This window comes from Geospiza fortis, unplaced genomic scaffold (assembly GCF_000277835.1).
Source record: "Geospiza fortis unplaced genomic scaffold, GeoFor_1.0 scaffold35, whole genome shotgun sequence".
Classification (NCBI taxonomy): Eukaryota; Metazoa; Chordata; class Aves; order Passeriformes; family Thraupidae; genus Geospiza; species Geospiza fortis.
Genome location: NW_005054453.1, coordinates 629249 through 647325, shown reverse-complemented (window position 1 = coordinate 647325; position 18077 = coordinate 629249). Strand labels below are relative to the sequence as shown.

The 18077-nt window shown below is 39.1% G+C and overlaps 1 protein-coding gene across 1 annotated transcript in view; it reads left to right on the top strand.

Annotated features, from left to right (window-relative positions):
- TBC1D9 (TBC1 domain family member 9) overlaps positions 1–18077 on the top strand; it is a 76010-nt gene that overhangs the window by 41091 nt on the left and 16842 nt on the right. Inside the window, exons 4-12 of the mRNA XM_014309803.2 lie at positions 1782–1892; positions 6668–6786; positions 8383–8611; positions 9593–9854; positions 10961–11168; positions 13975–14181; positions 15578–15748; positions 16200–16350; positions 17733–17947. Of these exons, the coding sequence (XP_014165278.1) occupies positions 1782–1892; positions 6668–6786; positions 8383–8611; positions 9593–9854; positions 10961–11168; positions 13975–14181; positions 15578–15748; positions 16200–16350; positions 17733–17947 (1673 nt within the window). The remainder of the gene's footprint in view (positions 1–1781; positions 1893–6667; positions 6787–8382; positions 8612–9592; positions 9855–10960; positions 11169–13974; positions 14182–15577; positions 15749–16199; positions 16351–17732; positions 17948–18077) is intronic.

The following is an 18077-nucleotide window of genomic DNA, read 5'->3' as shown; positions in this document are numbered from 1 at the left end:
TGTATTTGCAGCAAGCCCAGATAATGAACCAAGTGTAGTGTCTGGCTTGGTCCCCACTTTAGTTGAGCAGTGCTGGCAGCTTTATGCTGTACCTTGGTTGCAGTGGCAGGTGCTTTCTGGGCCAGGGCCATACTGCATTTGTGAAGCTCAGATGGAGAGGAAAAAGATAATGAAAGGTACATTTTAACCTACTCCATTCTCCTGAGTTTGAACCAGGGTGTATCTAGAAGGGCTGCTGGAGAGTTGTTCAGAGGAAGCTTGTCAGTGTACAGCCCGTAACCAAAATGTGTGAGAGATGAGGGGCAGCTAAAGCTAGTGAGACTAATGCACATTGGGATATTTTACATTCATGTTTTGTGTTTGTATCCTGTAATTGTCAGGTAGCTTTGTAGCGCACCTTACTAATGGCCTGATGTGCCCAGACTTGTTTCTCACGTCTTGCATAATTCTTGGATTAAGTGGTGCATGTTAACTCATTGAGCAGAAAGAGATTACAGTTGATCCAACATGAGAAGATCTGTGTAAAACAAAATACAAACAAAGGAGATAGAATGGGGGAAATACAAAATCACTGCTAGGTGGGGTATTTCTTAGTATCAGTTTCAGATCACATTTGAGGGATCTACTGAGATGGAGAAGGGGTACTGCTTTTATATCTTCATGATGCACAGCACAAATCTAAAGGAACAGCAAGGGAAGCAGTATTGCATATACTAGTTTCAGCAGAGAAAAATGAGGAACTAAAAAAACTATGATAGTAAAAGATGAACACTTGAGACTTGAAAGGAGAACTTCTAACAGGAGAGTTTTAAAATACTTTTGGTGCCTGCAGTTTATTTCAGCTGTTTGAAAAAAAACTCTAATTTCTGCCCTATTAAATATTTTCACCAAAAAATCACTGAAAGTTCATCTATTTGTTGTTTATATATTTCAAATTTTTTTCCCAAACAATTTTCTGAGAACTTAAATCTGACATTGCTGCAGGGGAGATGAAAATTCTTCGTGGAGATGAAAAACGGGAAAACTTTAACATAGTTTAAAAATAAACTATGTAAAAAAAACCTCTCTTCTTGCAGAGAGTTTGGGAGGGTAGAGTTTTGTTTTGTGTGTAGTTTATTATAAAAATAGGATCTAGAAATTTTGGAAATAGAGTTAGGAATTATTGGTAGCTGTTGGTATGCGATTGTTGGTGGCTCTCTCAGTAGCAAAGAATTTTCAAAGCTACTTCTGGAAAACAGTATGGCTTTGTCTTTCCTCGGTATCCTTTCATCTGAAAAATAGCTTGACTCTTAAGGCATTTTAATCCTTCCTACCCTAAATAATCAGACTGTTAAGTAGCACAATTATTTTTGCTGGAAGTCTTTAGTTTTGCCTAGCTGACATTCAAGTTTTGAACCCTTATAGGATGTGTTGTCTGGGATTTCTTGTTGGTGTTGGAGGAGGGTTTGTAGTTGGTAGGTTTTTTACTGCTCAGGGTTCCAGCAGTGTATGAAACACAGGAGAGAACTAAAGAACTTTTAAACATGAATTTATAACACAACCACCTTCTGCTTTGCTTCTGTTTGCCTGTCTTTATGCTAGCATTGATGCACATTAAAGAGTTGAAGTCTTGTTTAAGCTGAGGATGTTTCCCTGTTAAATCACTCTTCCTCTTTACAGCCTGAGACAGCAAGCGTGAGGATGGACATGTAGATCTGCGTTTTGCTGTGGAGGGTGAAATGGAATGGGGAGGGGCTGCAGAGCCCTCTCCTGCGTATTCATCAGAATTTCCTCTCCTACAGGTCTCCTTGTGGGTACTCTTGATGTTGTGTTGGACTCCAGTGCCAGAGTGGCACCATATCGAATCCTCTACCAAGCACCGGACTCCTTGGTCTACTGGACCATTGCCTGTGGTAAGGACAAATACACTGATGTGGATTTTTATTCTTCCTGGACCCTGTGTCACATAACATAATAAGAGAGCATCCTACCTGCTGAGCACAGTCATGTCAGGACACATAAATGGGTCAGGATGAAAACTTGCTGTAGTGGTAAAATTCAGTGGCACTGGAGTTTCTGCTAGTCAGACTTGGAATGCCAGCATGGGCGGGGGGGTGTTAACACAATGACTGAATGGAAACAGAAATGGAGCAGGGATGAAACATCTATTTTTTCCCACTTTTCTTCTCCCAGAGGTGATCCCAGACCAGCAGTACCCATTCCTCCTCCTTGCATGCTCTTCCCCATGGCCAGGGCTCGCTCCTAGAGCACTTCTGAAGTGCAGCACTCCTGGGGGATGTGGTGTCTCGAAAGAGAATGGTGGGAGGAGTCCCTGGGTTATAGCACCCCAGTGACCCAGACAGGTCACCTGGCTTCCCTTGCAATGGTAACCAGGAAGAAAATGCAGCACCAGCACTCACATAAATACTGAATAGCAAACAGTGAGACATTTCCTGTCCCCTCCAGGTTAAATACCATCTAGATCCCAGGGATGCCCTGCCTCCTGGATGTTTATTTCAGACAGTGTGTGTGGTCTTTCTATGTGTGATGTACTTAGAATTCAGCAAGATGGTAGCTAGGTTAAAGTTAACTGTAGAGCTGTATGTTCTTACACAGATGCAACAACTTTTAAGAGTTTTGGTCTTCAATGCTCCAGCTTGGACAGATCTAGCAGTAAGACTGTTCCTTTTGTCATTATAGTAGTGAAAACAATTGAGTTGATATTTTTGTGCATTAAATAGGATTTTTGCATGTATCAGATCCTGTACTAAATGCTCGTTTCTGTGGTCAGGTACTATTGCAAGTAACATAAAACAGAATGGAGTTAGTCTCTGGTTTTGTCTGCTGTCTCTGAAAATAGTGTCTGCAGTTAAATGCAGAAGATGCAGGTCATTTAGCTTTGATTGGCCAAGCTTCTCAGGCCACATCATTGGTTTGATAGTATTGCTTTTCAGTCTTAGCAAATGAAAACTTTTCAGTGCAGCTCCTCCAGCTCAAAAGTTTCACTGGCAACAAAGTTTTTGGCAACAGCCAAAACTCTATTAATTTGGAAGAGAATTGAGAAGAGAGAACAGAGGAGAAGTGTTACATGCCTATCATCTTTTTAATGGCCTGGTAACCTCCAGCACCCCCACTGCTGCCTGACATTCAAAAATACTGGTTAATGATGCTTAAAGCCTTCTTCTGAACTAACTGTGCCGCTTCATTAGTGCCCATTCTCCCACTGAATTTTGACATTTAGATTATTTGGATGACTTTTCTTCCAGACAAATACCCTCTTGGGAAGGGAAGAGAAGGAAGAACAGATGAAGATTTGCTATAGATCTAATAATTTTAGTTCAAACAGGCTCTGTTTTTAGGAGCATATGATTTCTGTGTCTGGCAAGGGTGATATCAAAGCTGTGTCACCTTCTGAATCCAACAGGAAGTTTTGCTAATAGCTCTTATTAGCACAAGTATTTCTTACTATTTTTGATAGTATCAGACCTGAAAGAAAGCATCAGTTCAAACAACCTTTTTCCCCTCTACACCCTTTTGTACTGACTCCCTGAAGATTTTCAAATTCATATAACATAATTTACCTTTGGTGGCAGCTAATACTAAAACCAGATATTAAAAAAGTTGTCAATATTATGAAGGTTGTTCCCAAATATGCATTTAACAGCTTGTTACTGTCATCCTCCCTGTTGTGACCATAAGTAATGCGTGTCAGCTTTCCATGGATCTCAGAAGAGAAAGAAGGGTACAAGTGCTTGCCTGTATGTTTATTTATTTTCATCCAGATGTCAGTGCACAGCTGTTGTCCCTTATCACAGTGCTGTGTGAGTTAATCAGCCCCTGGGTTGACTGACAGGGGCCTTGCCCAATCTCATCTCTCCTCAGGCTGCAGGTATTTCACTGGCCAGAACCTGAAGGATTGTAGGGGTCAGACTAATGAAAATATCCAGACCAGATTTTTCAAAGGCCCTTTATAAGGAAGGGCTTGAGAATAAGCTCTGTCTGTTGCCACATGAAGATCTGGGTGAGTGGTCTCTGTCTCCAGCTCACTCTCCTCCCCAAAGTCAACGTTACACACAGCAATTAGTAACTACCTCCATCCCATGAACTTGAAAGGGGGCAGCTGAGGACACAAGTTTTCTTGCTATTTGCAGACTCCCTTTCAAAGTAAATAGCATGTCACAAAGTAGTGTTTCTTCAAAGACCCTTATACTGTGCATGTATTCAGAAATGATTTTTAAGACTTTGGAAATAGGCCATGTGACTTCAGATTTTTTTGCATGACACCTATAGATAATGACTGTAATTTTATACCTACACTGTGTCCTCAAGATAAGCAGGGGCATAAAATGGAAGGAATAGTTATGAGTTATGGTCCCATAATATAAATGTAGAAATTTATGGTGCTGCTGAACTGTGAGAATTTTGGTTTTCTTCTGAGAAAGATATTGTGGATTTTATATAGAAGGACTCTGTCTTCATTTAAGCTAGTATTAATAAACATGCTCTTCAATTATGAATCGTAGCCCTAATTGAAGTTGCTAATGTAGTTAATTTATATATCTGTGATTTCCTGTTGTGGAGTATTTCTTAAATGTTTAGTCTCCTAATACCTGGTTGATAGTTTAGTTGTTTTGATCAAATTAAAAGACTGCATTAGTGTGGTCTTGTCACTTGAGGGGAATAGTGTGGATCTTGCAGGGAGATAAAATTTTACAGAGAGCAAATAATTTATCTATGCAACCTTGAAGCTGAGCAGCCCAGTGTTCCCTAAGGCTCTGTGCTGTGGTTATTTTATGGATTTGCAGCTAAAGCAATTCTTTCTGAACTGATCAAGGGATGTTAAAATTATACAGGTTACTAAGGGCTTTGGCTGCTTTTAGCTATGCAACTCTAATTTGTTCTGCACTGTTCTCTAAGGGTAGACTGCTGGTTGTTTGGTACTTGTAATCTGTTTTTACAGAAATTTGTCTTTTTCTCCTGCCTTCAGTAAAGAAATAATGTCCATCTTCAGTAAGTAGCTGTACAGAGTGACTTGAAGAAATGTGATTGTTTTGTGATTTGTTTGTGACACTTGGTCTTGCTCAGTGCAAGAGTATTCTGAGGATGAAAGTAATCCGGGGGGGTTTGCCTGCTCTAAAATGACTGTTTAGACAGATGTGGATGTGAAATGTCTTGGATATTAACACTACTGATCTGGGGCCTGTGAGGGTTCTGGCTGGTGAATCTGAAGCCTTGTAGCTCTGGAGAGAAGCCTTGTTAACAGCCCTTTCCCCAGTGCAGGCTTGAGTTAAAGGTGTCACAGCTTAGAGTTCTGTTTCTTGAATTATACAGGAGAATTTTTATTTACTTTTCAAGAACAGTTGATGGTCTAGGAATGCAAAATACTGTACACAATGAGCCTTTCATATTGTAGTAGCACTTCTGTGTCCCATGCCAGTGTCCCTCCCAGTGTGCTGTGCTCAGTTTAAGGTGAAAATGGTGCTGTATCTAACTTCTGTTTGGAAATGGACAACTTTTTTAGATCCTTCTCCACCTATAAAGTCAATTCTTCTAACAGTGGCTTTGTGTGTTGTTCAGTTCTAGAACTGCTGTAGGTTTTTTGTGATAATGGTGACTATATGCATTTTCATGCAAGTTGCTATGTTGTGGCTATTTTCATTTTTATTTCCTGCCAGTCTTGAGGGCTCTGTATTTTGAAGTGCAGTGTTTTAACTGCTAAATTTGATTTCTTCCCCTTTCCTGAGAGTCAGAGTTATTGATTAATTTACCTAAAAGGCCAGTGTTGGTAAAATGGTGAATACTTCTAATATGCTAAGATAGGTAAAAACTTTCCAGTAATAGTGATAAAATAACCTGTAATTTAAAACATTGCAGCAAGTATGTATTTTAGCCCTGAACAAAGCAAAGAGAAAGACCTAGCCTGTCATGATGAATTGTTGAGAACTGGGGTGTAGGTGTTGGGCTGATTGTGTGATCTGCTGTAGGGGAGACTGGGAGAGTAGATAGTGAGATAATGGAGACAAAAAGCAGTGGGGAAAAAAAGAGATGTATTGTTACAGGCTGAGAATTATCAGCCAAAGCAGTTCAGAAGAAGTGATGAAAAATAATTGATGAACCACAAACCAGAAAGAGACAGCTTTAAGAAGCAGTTCATCCTGATGGTGTCTGCACTGCTTGTCACTGCTCTTACAAGCTAAGCAATTTTTCTGATGACAGTTTAGTTTTATATACATAGCTCATGCATTTAATCATTGCTTTTTACAGCAGTGTTAAAGCCAACAGGAGATAAAATAGTGTTCAGACCACCTCCTGCGTTCCAGAAAGGTCTGGTTGCATCCAGTAGTTTTAAGGAGAAGCAGCAGTGGTGATCATTTGTGATTCTGAAATACTGATAACGTACGTAGGCTGTTCTGTGCCATGATTTATGTATCTGTACTACAACCAGAATTGTGACATTCCCCTGGAGGTTGCACAGAATATTGCATTCTGTTGCCTTCATTGGAGCTGTTAAGTTAAATACAAATGGGAGAAAATTTTGGAATTTCCAGAAGTACAGCATCTAATGAAATATTGTATCTCCACTTACTGGCAAGTTTTCTTAGAGTTTTTGTTTGTGATTAAAGGGACATTGACACTAGTGAATTATTTATTTTGTGACTTCTGGTTTGTTTGTTTGTTTTTTATATAGGTTGCTCGAGGAAGGAAATCACTGAACACTGGGAATGGCTGGAACAGAATTTGTTGCAAACTCTTTCAATCTTTGAAAATGAGAATGACATAAATACATTTGTCAGAGGAAAAATACAGGTAGTGTATTAATTACTGCAGATGTTGTTAGTGATAAATATGACTGGGGAAGGAAAAGTGTTGTGAATTTGAAATAAATTGGAGCTGGTAGTTCCCAGGCTGCTCTGCCTTTTTGAAGGACTACCAGATGCTAAGTAGCAACATGTGTATAAAAATCAGGGAAACTGGGAATAGTGCATGTAGCTTAGAACAGTGTGATTTAAAAAAAAAAAACATATAAATATATAGGCAGGTCTTAAGGCATTGTAAGTTCTAAAATTAATTGCACTGTCTTAAACTTTGACAGTTGTCTGTGCAACTGTTTTTCCATTGCAGGGCTTAATTTTAACTTTTTTCATGCACTCATAATGTCTCCTCCCCCTCTTCTGTGTAGTTAAATCCTGTAGTATTGGCATTTGCACTTCATATAGGTGTTAGGGTTGCTGGTTCATTGATTTGTTTCCTTGGTGGGAAGTGGGAGTGTTGGTTTTCTCAGAATTTTTTTTTCTCTTTATGGGTCAGATAATAACGATACTGGCAAAAAGTACTTTTTTTGTACTAAGAATTATCTAAAAATACATACTTTTTTCAAAGATTGTAAGAAAAATTGCTGTATTTATTGGTTTTGTTCAAAGTATTGGCTTTGTCTCATTCCTCTTTTAACATTTTATATCGTAAGTCAGCTCTCTTACAAATCCCACAGTTGCTTGTGTTTCCCCAGTGAATCAGGTATGAGTGCTGTAGATGGTCATGGACATACCTTATGTGTGTGTTTTGAAATATAATCCTTAAGGAAATTGTTACTTCCTAGATTTGGATCAATACTAAATGTGAACGATGTTTCTCTGTCATACACTCTGCTCTCTGTGTAAATATGGAGCAAGTTGTAGGCAAAAAGTCACAAAAAAGGCAAAAATTTTATAACTTTTATATAAAAGACAATAGAGATTGGGAAAACAAGCAAATAGAACAGAGCTTCAGTATAGAACAGAAGGAACCGTTAGTCTTTAAAAATATCAAAAAACATCTTTTGACCTGTTACCTCTTCAATTTTCATGAGGGTCACCTGCACCTGAAAGTGGGAATTTTTTTTCCACTCTATTAGTAAATCTAATTGAAGATTTTTTTTTATTTCTTTCTCCCTCCCCCCCCACCCCTTTTTGCTCTTTTATGCTCAAGGTCTAATAAGAGGGGTCATAGAAGTAATATAAAATTTTCTGTAAAGAACAACAGTTCCTTTTTTTCTTCCCTTCAGAAGAATTTCATGTGAAATCCTATGTCTGTCTCCGCAGGAAGGAGGAGGAAAATACTGCAGGCCACAGGTGCTTCAGGGGTTGAGTTAGGTTGGTTAATTTAAAACAAGGTCCTGGCCAGGGCTCGGTGTTTGATGCCTTTTGACATGGGCACAGCAGGCAGTAAGGTCATCAGAAAGAAAGCCTTGAATGAAGTAAATAAGTACATAAGCCAAAGAGTGAGCAGAACAATAAGAGCTCACTGAACGACTTCCTTGGCACTGCAATAACCATTGTGCCCTGTGGCCTGGGAAGCAGTGGGAATTAGGATATCTGATAGCCCATGGCCACTAACAGGATGTGCTCTGTTTTTATTCCCTGCCAGGGCATCATTGCTGAGTACAACAAGATCAATGGCATCAAAGAGGATGACGACACTGAAAAATTCAAGGAAGCCATAGTGAAATTTCACAAGCTGTTTGGGATGCCAGAGGAAGAGAAATTAGTGAACTACTACTCCTGCAGTTACTGGAAGGGCAAGGTTCCCCGGCAGGGCTGGGTGTATCTCAGCATTAATCACCTTTGCTTTTACTCTTTTCTCATGGGCAGGGAAGGTATGTTTTCAGCAGAATGGTAATTTGTGCATCTCAAAATGGTTAGGAAATCTCCTGTAGCTTGTTTTTCTTCATGTACTGATCACTGAGGGTACAAAGACACTACTGAGGAAAAGAGAAGCAGGGAGCAATTCCCTGATTTGTCACACTGCTTAACTGTGTGCTTGTTCCCTTGTTTGTTTGGTCTTTCTCAGAGTAGTTCTCTGTAAAACAGTACTTGGCATTGTCTAGGGACATGGTTCACCTCAGGAGCTATGCCCAAAATGAAAGAGGGACAACATCACACCAGTTCTGACTTTTTCCTCTGCTCTTACACAATCCTCAAGTACTACTCTGGCAGACTTTGCAACCTTAAATCACACATCTACATTTGTTCAACACCAGAACATCAGAAAGGTTTCAGAGGAGACCCAGAATAAAGACCTGCATAGTGTGGATGAAACCAGTCCGCTCTCCAGGGAGTTAATGCAAGGCACAGTGGAGTTGAGCAATTCAGCACTGTTTGGTTATGGGCAATGGATCAGTCTTGGGATTTAGCCCCTGCTTTAAGGACACCACCTGTATTGGTCTTGGGAGAAAAGCTTAGGTTCTGTTGTGGCTGTAATATTTGAAACTTTTTGCTGTATAAAAGTAAGACAAGCCTGTCTGACGTTTTTAGATTGTGTTTCTTTGCTTCCATAGGAAAAGAGGATATCAGTCTGAGCTAGTGCTGTGACAATAAGTCATGTTAGCTTACCTGGCTTTGTAATGCTTGTGTGGTGTTCTGTAAATAAAGTAAATTATATTTAAACTCTTTTATCTCCTGTTTGTCAAGTGACAGTGGTTTGTTTGTACAAACTGGATCTATTTATGCTGTACTCCCAACTTTTCAGGATGCTAGAAGAAGTCAGTTGAATGCATTTTATAGGAAGAGGAAGCTAAAAGCTCCTGAATATGCTCATTTCTGTACTGAATCTTGTTTTCTTGTTTGCTCCTGTTCAGCAAAGTTAGTTATCCGTTGGGTTGATATCACTCAGCTTGAGAAGAATGCTACGCTGCTCTTCCCTGATATGATCAAAGTGAGCACAAGGTCAAGTGAACATTTCTTCTCAGTATTCCTTAATATCAGTGAGACATTTAAACTAATGGAACAGCTTGCCAATATAGCTATGCGGCAGCTTTTGGACAATGAAGGATTTGAACAGGACAGGTCATTACCCAAGCTGAAAAAGAAATCCCCCAAAAAAGTATCTGCTCTAAAACGGTAGGTAGCATTGGCTCTTACTCGTTTTGTTCCTCCTCAGTCCTTTTACTTGCAGGATTTTGTCCAAAAGTTTTCTAATGTTGTGGCCATTTACTGCTACTCCAAAAGGAATGATTGATTCCAACAGTGGCAAAATGTGAATAATTATTTAAATATAATTACTTGGTATCTTGTTGAAATAGGAATACGAGCATGTTGCAGAAATAAACTTTCTTGAGCCAAATGCTCATTTGTTCAGAAGCTCTTTAGTGTATCTCCTGATACTGGCCACATTTTGGTATCTGTTGTAAGGCCATTTTATGTCTGTATGGGAAGGTAATAAAGTGATTAATGTGTTATTAAGAACTATGCCTAGCATTCATACTTGGTCTTACCACTGGAATTGAGAAATTGGAGTCTAGATTATTAATTCTGTCTGGAATATAGTTTAGGTAACAGCAATACAAAAATTGACATAAAATTCTAAGGGGTGAAAAGTTATCTGGAAAATATTTCTTCTTCTTTAATATCACACTTCAGCTTGTTAGTTTCTTTTTCATTTTTTCTTTATATGTCATTCGTGTTAGTGTACCATACAGAATTATAGCCAGTACTTGTTTATATTTCTCATTATTTAGTGACATCTGACACGCATTGTATCGCTTTTGTTTGTCCTTACTGTTGAGTGTTTTGCACTTGAATGCATTATCAAGACTAAGTCTTGAAATTGTTATCAAACTCTAACCTTAAGGATTCCATAATATAAATAAAAAAGCCTCAAAGAAGCATTTTTTATTACTATTAGCAAAAAATGGATTCACTGTATATATTCTCAGAAAGTACAACTGGATATGGAAAGCCCACTCAGTGTTTCCTCTCTGAGAAGTGAGGGTGAATGTCTGAGTCATTCATGGCAGACTTTTTGTTCTGTGTAGTTTTAGAACCTTCCGAAAGTGAATAGTGTATCTCCACTATAGGCAAATTATTTCCAGCTTTTTGCTTGCAATTTTTCCTTGCTTAGCTGAGTTATGTGTTGCAAGTAACTTGCAATGATTTGCATAAAATACATCTTAAAATATATTAATACGTTCCCTAAACCAAGAAAATCTTTCTGTGGGTTTTTTTAGAGATCTTGATGCCAGAGCAAAGAGTGAGAGATACCGTGCATTGTTCCGACTCCCCAAGGATGAGAAATTAGATGGACACACAGACTGTACTCTTTGGACTCCTTTCAACAAAATGCATATTTTGGGCCAGATGTTTGTGTCTACAAACTACATTTGCTTTACTAGTAAAGAAGAGAACTTGTGCAGCCTTATTATCCCTCTTCGAGAGGTAAGTACTTGTAGTTTTTAATTTATATGGCAATATAAATAAGCAGTGTCTTATTAGATATTTCACCCTAGCTTTGAATTTCTTTTTATTTTGGTGGGGTTTTTTTAATATTATTTATTTTTTGATTCTTTTTGGAGAAAAGCCTCTTTTCATCCTTTTTATGTCTTGTGAGCATGCCATACTGATGTGTTCTAAGTAATATTTAACAACTGTCTATCTTAGTTCATGATTCCTGCTACTGAAGCTCACATGGAATTTTTTCTATCAGTTTTCATAACCCTTGTGAGTTCTTCCTGTCTCATAACCTGTATTCTGATTTACAGCCTAATTTAACATTTTTTGTGCCTCATGGGGAGGAGTGGAGGGTGAAACTTTAGAGTGGATAAGTGGAAATTCTGTCAAAGAATCTGTCAGATAAGATTTACTTTTGTCAGATGTAAAAAGATTCATAATCCTAAAGTTTTGAGTTGCCTCTTCACACAGACTTGCAATTCTTTATTCTTGTATGTTGAAAATATTTTGTCTGTATTTTTTAAATAGGTGTGTTTCTCTTTGTAAAGCTGGTTACTTAAAGCAGATCATCAGTAAGAACAGTTTGTTTGATGCAATAAAAAATAATTATGTTGGGGAATGTTTTTTTATGGTTGGCTAGATTTGTGGGTTAATGGAAAATTGTGGTAAGTAAGTTTTGGAAGTAGTAGCAAAGCTGATGTAACCAAGGACAGTTTGGCTTGACTGAAGAACCACGGAATATTTCAGGGCACTGCTTTCCCCTGCAAATCATTAAGAGTAAAACGAGTACATGTTCAGAAACTTTGAAGTACAGCTTCTCAGCAGCTTGTTGCAACAACTCTGGTTGTTTGGGACGAGACATTCAGTTATGGTTTCACTGTTTGTCTGAAAATTAAAGGGAATGGCAGTCCTGCAGGTGAAGTGGTGGAGTAGGAGTCAAAGTCTTCATTTAACAGGACCTCTTTTCCTGAATGCAGATTCAGCCACTGCTTTTGATAGCCACAGTCACAGCAGCCCAGGATTCAGAGCAGCTCTAAAGCTTTAAGAGACAGAAGTAGGTGAAGGAATCAATGCTTCTGTTTGAACAGCTTCAAGTCTCGGCACCAGCAGGGAGAACAGTAAACCAGGGGGGTAGTGCCAGTCCTCAGAATATCTGATCAGTACCTTTAGTAGCTAAAGGAAACCTTTCTATCTAATTAAAGCTTTGGGTTAAACTTTAAGTTAATTCCAATGTTCTGTAATAGCCTGGAGGTGTGGTGACAGATGAGACAGTAGCAAAGCATTGATTCAGAAGTTTTGAAGGGGAAAGATGTTTTTCAGTGGCTGACTGCACTGCTCACTGCACCTTCAGCAGGTGCCCTCTCCAAGACAAAGCACTTCAGATGTGTGTGTGTCTCTGTTGAATAGGAAATCAATGGATATCAGCTCTCATTATAGCTGAGCTATAATTAGGCTTGCTTTAATAATGTCTGTCCTGTGCCTTTAGAACTTGTCTGTATTGTGTGCTAATTGCGCTCAGCAACTTTTAAGTGGAACAGGAAACACAGGGAGCACTTTTTAGCCAGCTTCAATATGCTATTAGTGAAGTCTTTAAGTTAACAAGTAACTAGTGGATTTGTAGTTAACAGAAAAATAAAAGGAGGTGAGGAGGACGGAGAAGTGGTTTAGCCCTGAGTGGTGCACTGCAGTCTTTAAGTCTTCAAAGAGAATGCATGAAGAATGGTTACCCTGTCCATTTAGCTAGAGCTATTAATATTGTAGTACTCATGTCTTACCATTGATTTCTGGTTTTAAAAGGGTTAAAGGAGCAAAAGTCAAAGTCCTAGCAAAATTAAATGTCCTACTTTCTATTCTGAAGGCAGTAAGTCAGTTTTCATTAAGAAATTATCTAAAGTAATAAAAGCAGTAGTTAAAAGTATTTATAATTGTGATTTGTGTTTAGTTCAATGTATGAACTGCACAAGCTTGATGGACTGATATGTACTAAGGTCATAGTTGGTAATGTTTAGGACACACAAGTGTTACATAATTCATCAATGGTCTGTGTATGACTTATCCCTGAGATTTCTTTGTGTTAATGTGCTTTACCAAAACCTCAGGGAACTTGTTCCCTGTACTCAGTAGATTGTGCTATGAGCACTGTTTACAGGCTGGAGTTCAGTTAGATTAGTGACTGTTTCTCTAGCAACTGAAGGCCATTCACAAGCCTTCACCTCACAGGGTTAGATATTTTCCTTTGTAAGGGAAGACATGGGGCTAATTTCCCTTTGTTGCAAGTTCCTGTGTACTGTGAAAATGCATTTAAAATACCACTATGCAACTGTTTTCACAGTATGCAGCTATAGTACAGTTGTACAGGAGCATCATCTCAAAAATGCTTTATTTGCATGTATTGGCAGTAAAAGGTAGGCCAAGGTTTGTGACCTGTGCTGACGATGTTGGGAAGCAAGAGAGGGATTTGGAAGTCCTACAAAAAAGCTGATAGATTTGTATCCCACAGGTGAAATTTTGTTTTACTGATTCTTTTAAAATACGGTCTGAGTAAAATCAGCTAAGTAGTGCAGGGGAGTTTTTGATGGAAAATGTACTGAAACCAGTTGTTTGAGGGATTACAGCCTTTATCTTTCAGGCTTGTAAGCCCTTGTATGCAAACCATGTTTTCTGGCAAAGGGGTGTCCATTGGGATTTGATATAAGGGTGGAAGGAGCATGGGTTTATTGTATTAAGATGGTTTCTTAAACCAAGCAGCTTGATTGACTAAAGATCTTAAGCTGTAGCAACTGTTTGTTCCTAGGTGACAATAGTGGAAAAGGCAGACAGCTCCAGTGTGCTGCCCAGCCCACTGTCCATCAGCACGAAAAACAGAATGACATTCCTCTTTGCCAACTTGAAAGACAGAGACTTCCTTGTACAGAGGATCTCAGACTTTCTGCAACAAACCACTTCAAAAATATACTTGGATAAAAATATTTCTGGAAGCTATATCAGCTCGGATGATGAGGTACGTGAAGGAACATGAATAATTTGCTAGAAGAGGATTTTAACTGGTGTGGGGAGAGGAAACACCTTTACGTTTTTGTAAAGCTAAACCTTTAGGCACAGAAAGGTGACCTCTTTTTTGTTAATGCCTTTGAGCTGAGGTGTTAAAATTCGTCAGTTAGGATATCTATCTTTTTCATGTTAACCTAAGAGAAGTGTCATAGTTAATTAACTGGTTAATTGAATAGTACTCTTAATATCTATTTACTTGTCCAACTGAAATGTAATTCTGGAATTCTAATAATTTGAAGAAATTATCAGTTGGCATGAAGCTCCTTTTATTCAAGACTTTAGCTGCTAAATCCCATCTTTTGATTCTTCTGAAAACAATGCGTGAGCTGAGCTGGTTTGTATGTGCACTGCTAGTGAACTTTGGAACATTTGACCTAACAGGAGAAAACCAGCTCTGTCCTGAACATCAAATGACCCTGTTCTGAACCACCTCCTTACATATGTGTGCAATGTAAATAGTTCTTAAAAGTTATGATTAGATACACTTTTTTAGATGCTTTGAATGTCAAGCCTTCTGCTGAATTCCAGCTTTTATGTGTGAAATTCAGATCGTATAACAACCTCATCAGTTCTGTTAAACCCAGCAAAGTACAATAATTCAGAGGTCAGAGTAGAAGAGGCTTTTGTGGTGTGTCATTTTGGTATTATGTTGGTATATCTCACATTCCAGGTCTGTCCTAAGCCATGCCTTAGTACTGTCCTGTGGAGCCCTACCCTGTTTGCAATGTGTGTCTTAAAAGAATTTTTCTACTTGCTTTGTTGAGGGTGAGGTATAACTACTGTGTTGTTGGATACCAGAGCATGTAGGCATGTACAGTGATGGAACTTTTGCTGTAAATGGATCTAAGTGTTCTACCTACTGAATTATAAACACAAATGAATTGTAAGCATTTACTACAATTTGTAATATGACTGCATATCTAGATATGCGTGACTGACTTGCAATTTCAGGCATTTGGTGTGAACTGCTCCATGAGATTTTACTGTGATACAGTTTCAAAGCTGATTGAGAAGTCAGAAAATCCTTTTTCTTCAAAATACTTTTCTTCCAAATCACAATCTAGTAGTCCTATGATGCTGACAGATCAAGGGAGCTGGTTCAATTGCCCAGGGCTACTTAGGGGTAACATTACCCTAGCAATTCTAGTTCTAGAATTTGGTTGTGGTTCAGGAGAGCTGTTGAGAAACTGGAAGCTATTTCATTATTCTCTCTCTACTGGTCTAATTTCTGCTGGCTTATGTTTTTGTTAACCGTTAGCATGTATACATTTTGAAGTAAAGTGAAGTAAAAAGTCCAGACACTGGTTCATCTTTATGCCTGTTTTGCTTGTGACTGCTTTCTACAGGTGTTTACAAGGTCAAGTAGTTTAATTTCTGCCAGCCCTCACAAAAGCCTGAGCTCCGAGTCGGAGGGAGAGCGACAGTTCAACCTCAATGATAATGGTATTCCAACAGCAACTCAAGCTTTAATGACAATGTATCGGCGCAGGTCACCTGAGGAGTTCAACCCTAAGCTGGTAAAATACACTTCTGAGTGCTGCACCTGACTGAAAAGGCTGGCAAATTATGTTTGCCTTAAAACCCATGTTGCTGACCCAGAAGAGTTTCATTCTGACAGACAGTTAAGAAGAGGCAGTATTTTTCACAGAAGTAAAGGCATGAACATATTGTTGTTTTACCAGTACAAATCACTTCACTACATAAAAGCAAACTTGGATGTAATTCAAGGGGATGTTGTATTCCTGCTCTTAAGCATAACTGCTTCTCTTAGCAGCAAGGTCTACTGGCATAGAAACTAGGGAATGGGAGGAGGCAGCCCATTAAGAAGGTAACTGGACTGCAGCCAAGTTATTTCTTGCTCACTTGGAGGGTTAGGATATTGCAGGCTTTTTAGCACTCAAGATTTTAGTGGGTCAGAGTGTTAGAAAGAGAAACTGCATCTTTATGCCTGCCTTTCTTTGCTTTTAGGCCAAGGAGTTCCTGAAGGAACAGGCGTGGAAGATTCACTTTGCTGAATATGGCCAAGGGGTCTGTATGTATCGTACAGAGAAAACAAGAGACCTTGTGCTAAAGGGCATTCCAGAAAGCATGAGAGGGGAGCTTTGGCTGCTCTTTTCAGGTAGGTTTCTGTTTGAATGGGTCTGTGGGATATAAGCAAAAGCAGGAGGGAAGAAGGGAATTCAGAGGTGATTAAAGGTGCACATAATAAGTGTCTGAAAACATTTGGAGTAAGTAAGGCTGTGATTGTTAGCAGGCACCAGACAAGTTTAGACAAGATTTCTGTTAGAAAATGCCCTTTCTCAAACAGGCTCCCATAATTAAGGAGGAATACACAAAAAGCAGAACACATGCTTGGTAACCAGAAGCCAGTACTTTAGGGACCTTCTAGATGTTCAGCAACCACCAGCAAGCCTAATTCCCATTTATTTAATAATTTCTGGATCCAGTTAAGCTTTTAGCCTTCACAGCAATTGTTGCAAGGAATTCCAAAGGATTCTCTAGGTATGTGTCCACTTAAAGTTGGGTTTTTTTTGAAGTTGAAGAATTTTATTACTAGTTGTATGGAAATCCATCCTACCTCAGGCATTCGTCATAACCTATCACCATATGCCTTCTTTAGCTCTACTCTCCCCAAGATAATTACCACAGCTACCCACTCCACTTATGATGTGAGCACAAGGGCCTTTTTTCTGATGACCTAATGATGCTTTCAGGTTTGTTCTCTATTTCTTCCCCAGTAATATACAGCCATGTACATTTTCTCTTTGCTGCTGGACACTAGAGGAATGTTTTTGGAAGATAGATGCAGGAACGCAGAACTCTGTTTTGTGTCCTATTAACAGCTGGTTTGGACTAATGTTCACTGTGTATCTATAACTCATATTTTCTATGTAGATTACTTTGTGCTACTGACGCTTGATTTTGTTTCTGGAGAAGTTGTAAAATCAGTAGTGAAATCTCATAGCAGCTCTGTGAGCATGTAGTGGTTTCCCTAAGGCTGAGTGCCCTGCCCAGGATGACAGCATCATTTTCAGAAGTAGGAATAGAACTCAGGAGGTTTTGTCTCTTGCTTTTTGCTGACATGTCATACTCTCTGCAACCAGGCATTATTCTGCTCTGTTCCCAGGGCAAGTAGCTTTCTCAGAGACAAGTTTTGAGTTATTTAGGATAACCAAACCCACAGCCAGCTGCAGAGGGAGCTCATGATACCATGTGACTGCACAGTTGGTTTGTTCTTCACACCTCCTGTTTAGTTCTGGCTGAGAGGGATTTTAACCTCATTATGAAAATGCCTGTAGAGAAGACAGGAAGGGCTGATAATCACCAAAGCACATACTTCTAAATCTTTTAATCACCTTTAAAGAAATAATATTTTCATGTTTGCTTTCAAAGTTCTTGGTGACACTGGGAATGGAAGGGGAGCAGATTATCATGTTGAAGTTCTGTACCTGCTAAACCTTCCATTTTCTCCTGGTTTTCATACTGTTCTCCTACTCCTAGGAGCCATTAATGAAATGACCACTCACCCTGGCTATTATGAGGACCTAGTGGAGAAGTCAATGGGAAAATATAATCTTGCTACAGAAGAGATAGAGAGGGATCTGCACCGCTCCCTTCCAGAGCACCCTGCATTCCAGAATGAGATGGGTATTGCTGCTTTAAGGAGAGTCTTGACAGCTTATGCTTTCAGAAATCCAAACATAGGATATTGTCAGGTAATTGAAATACCTGGCACTCCTTCAGTTGCTGGAATTCCAGTTCTTTCCTTGCAGTCCTGTTCCTTCAGTCGTGCACGTGGGGGTTTGGCTGTGTGAAGCACGCTGAGGTGTGGGTGGTGCTGTGAGC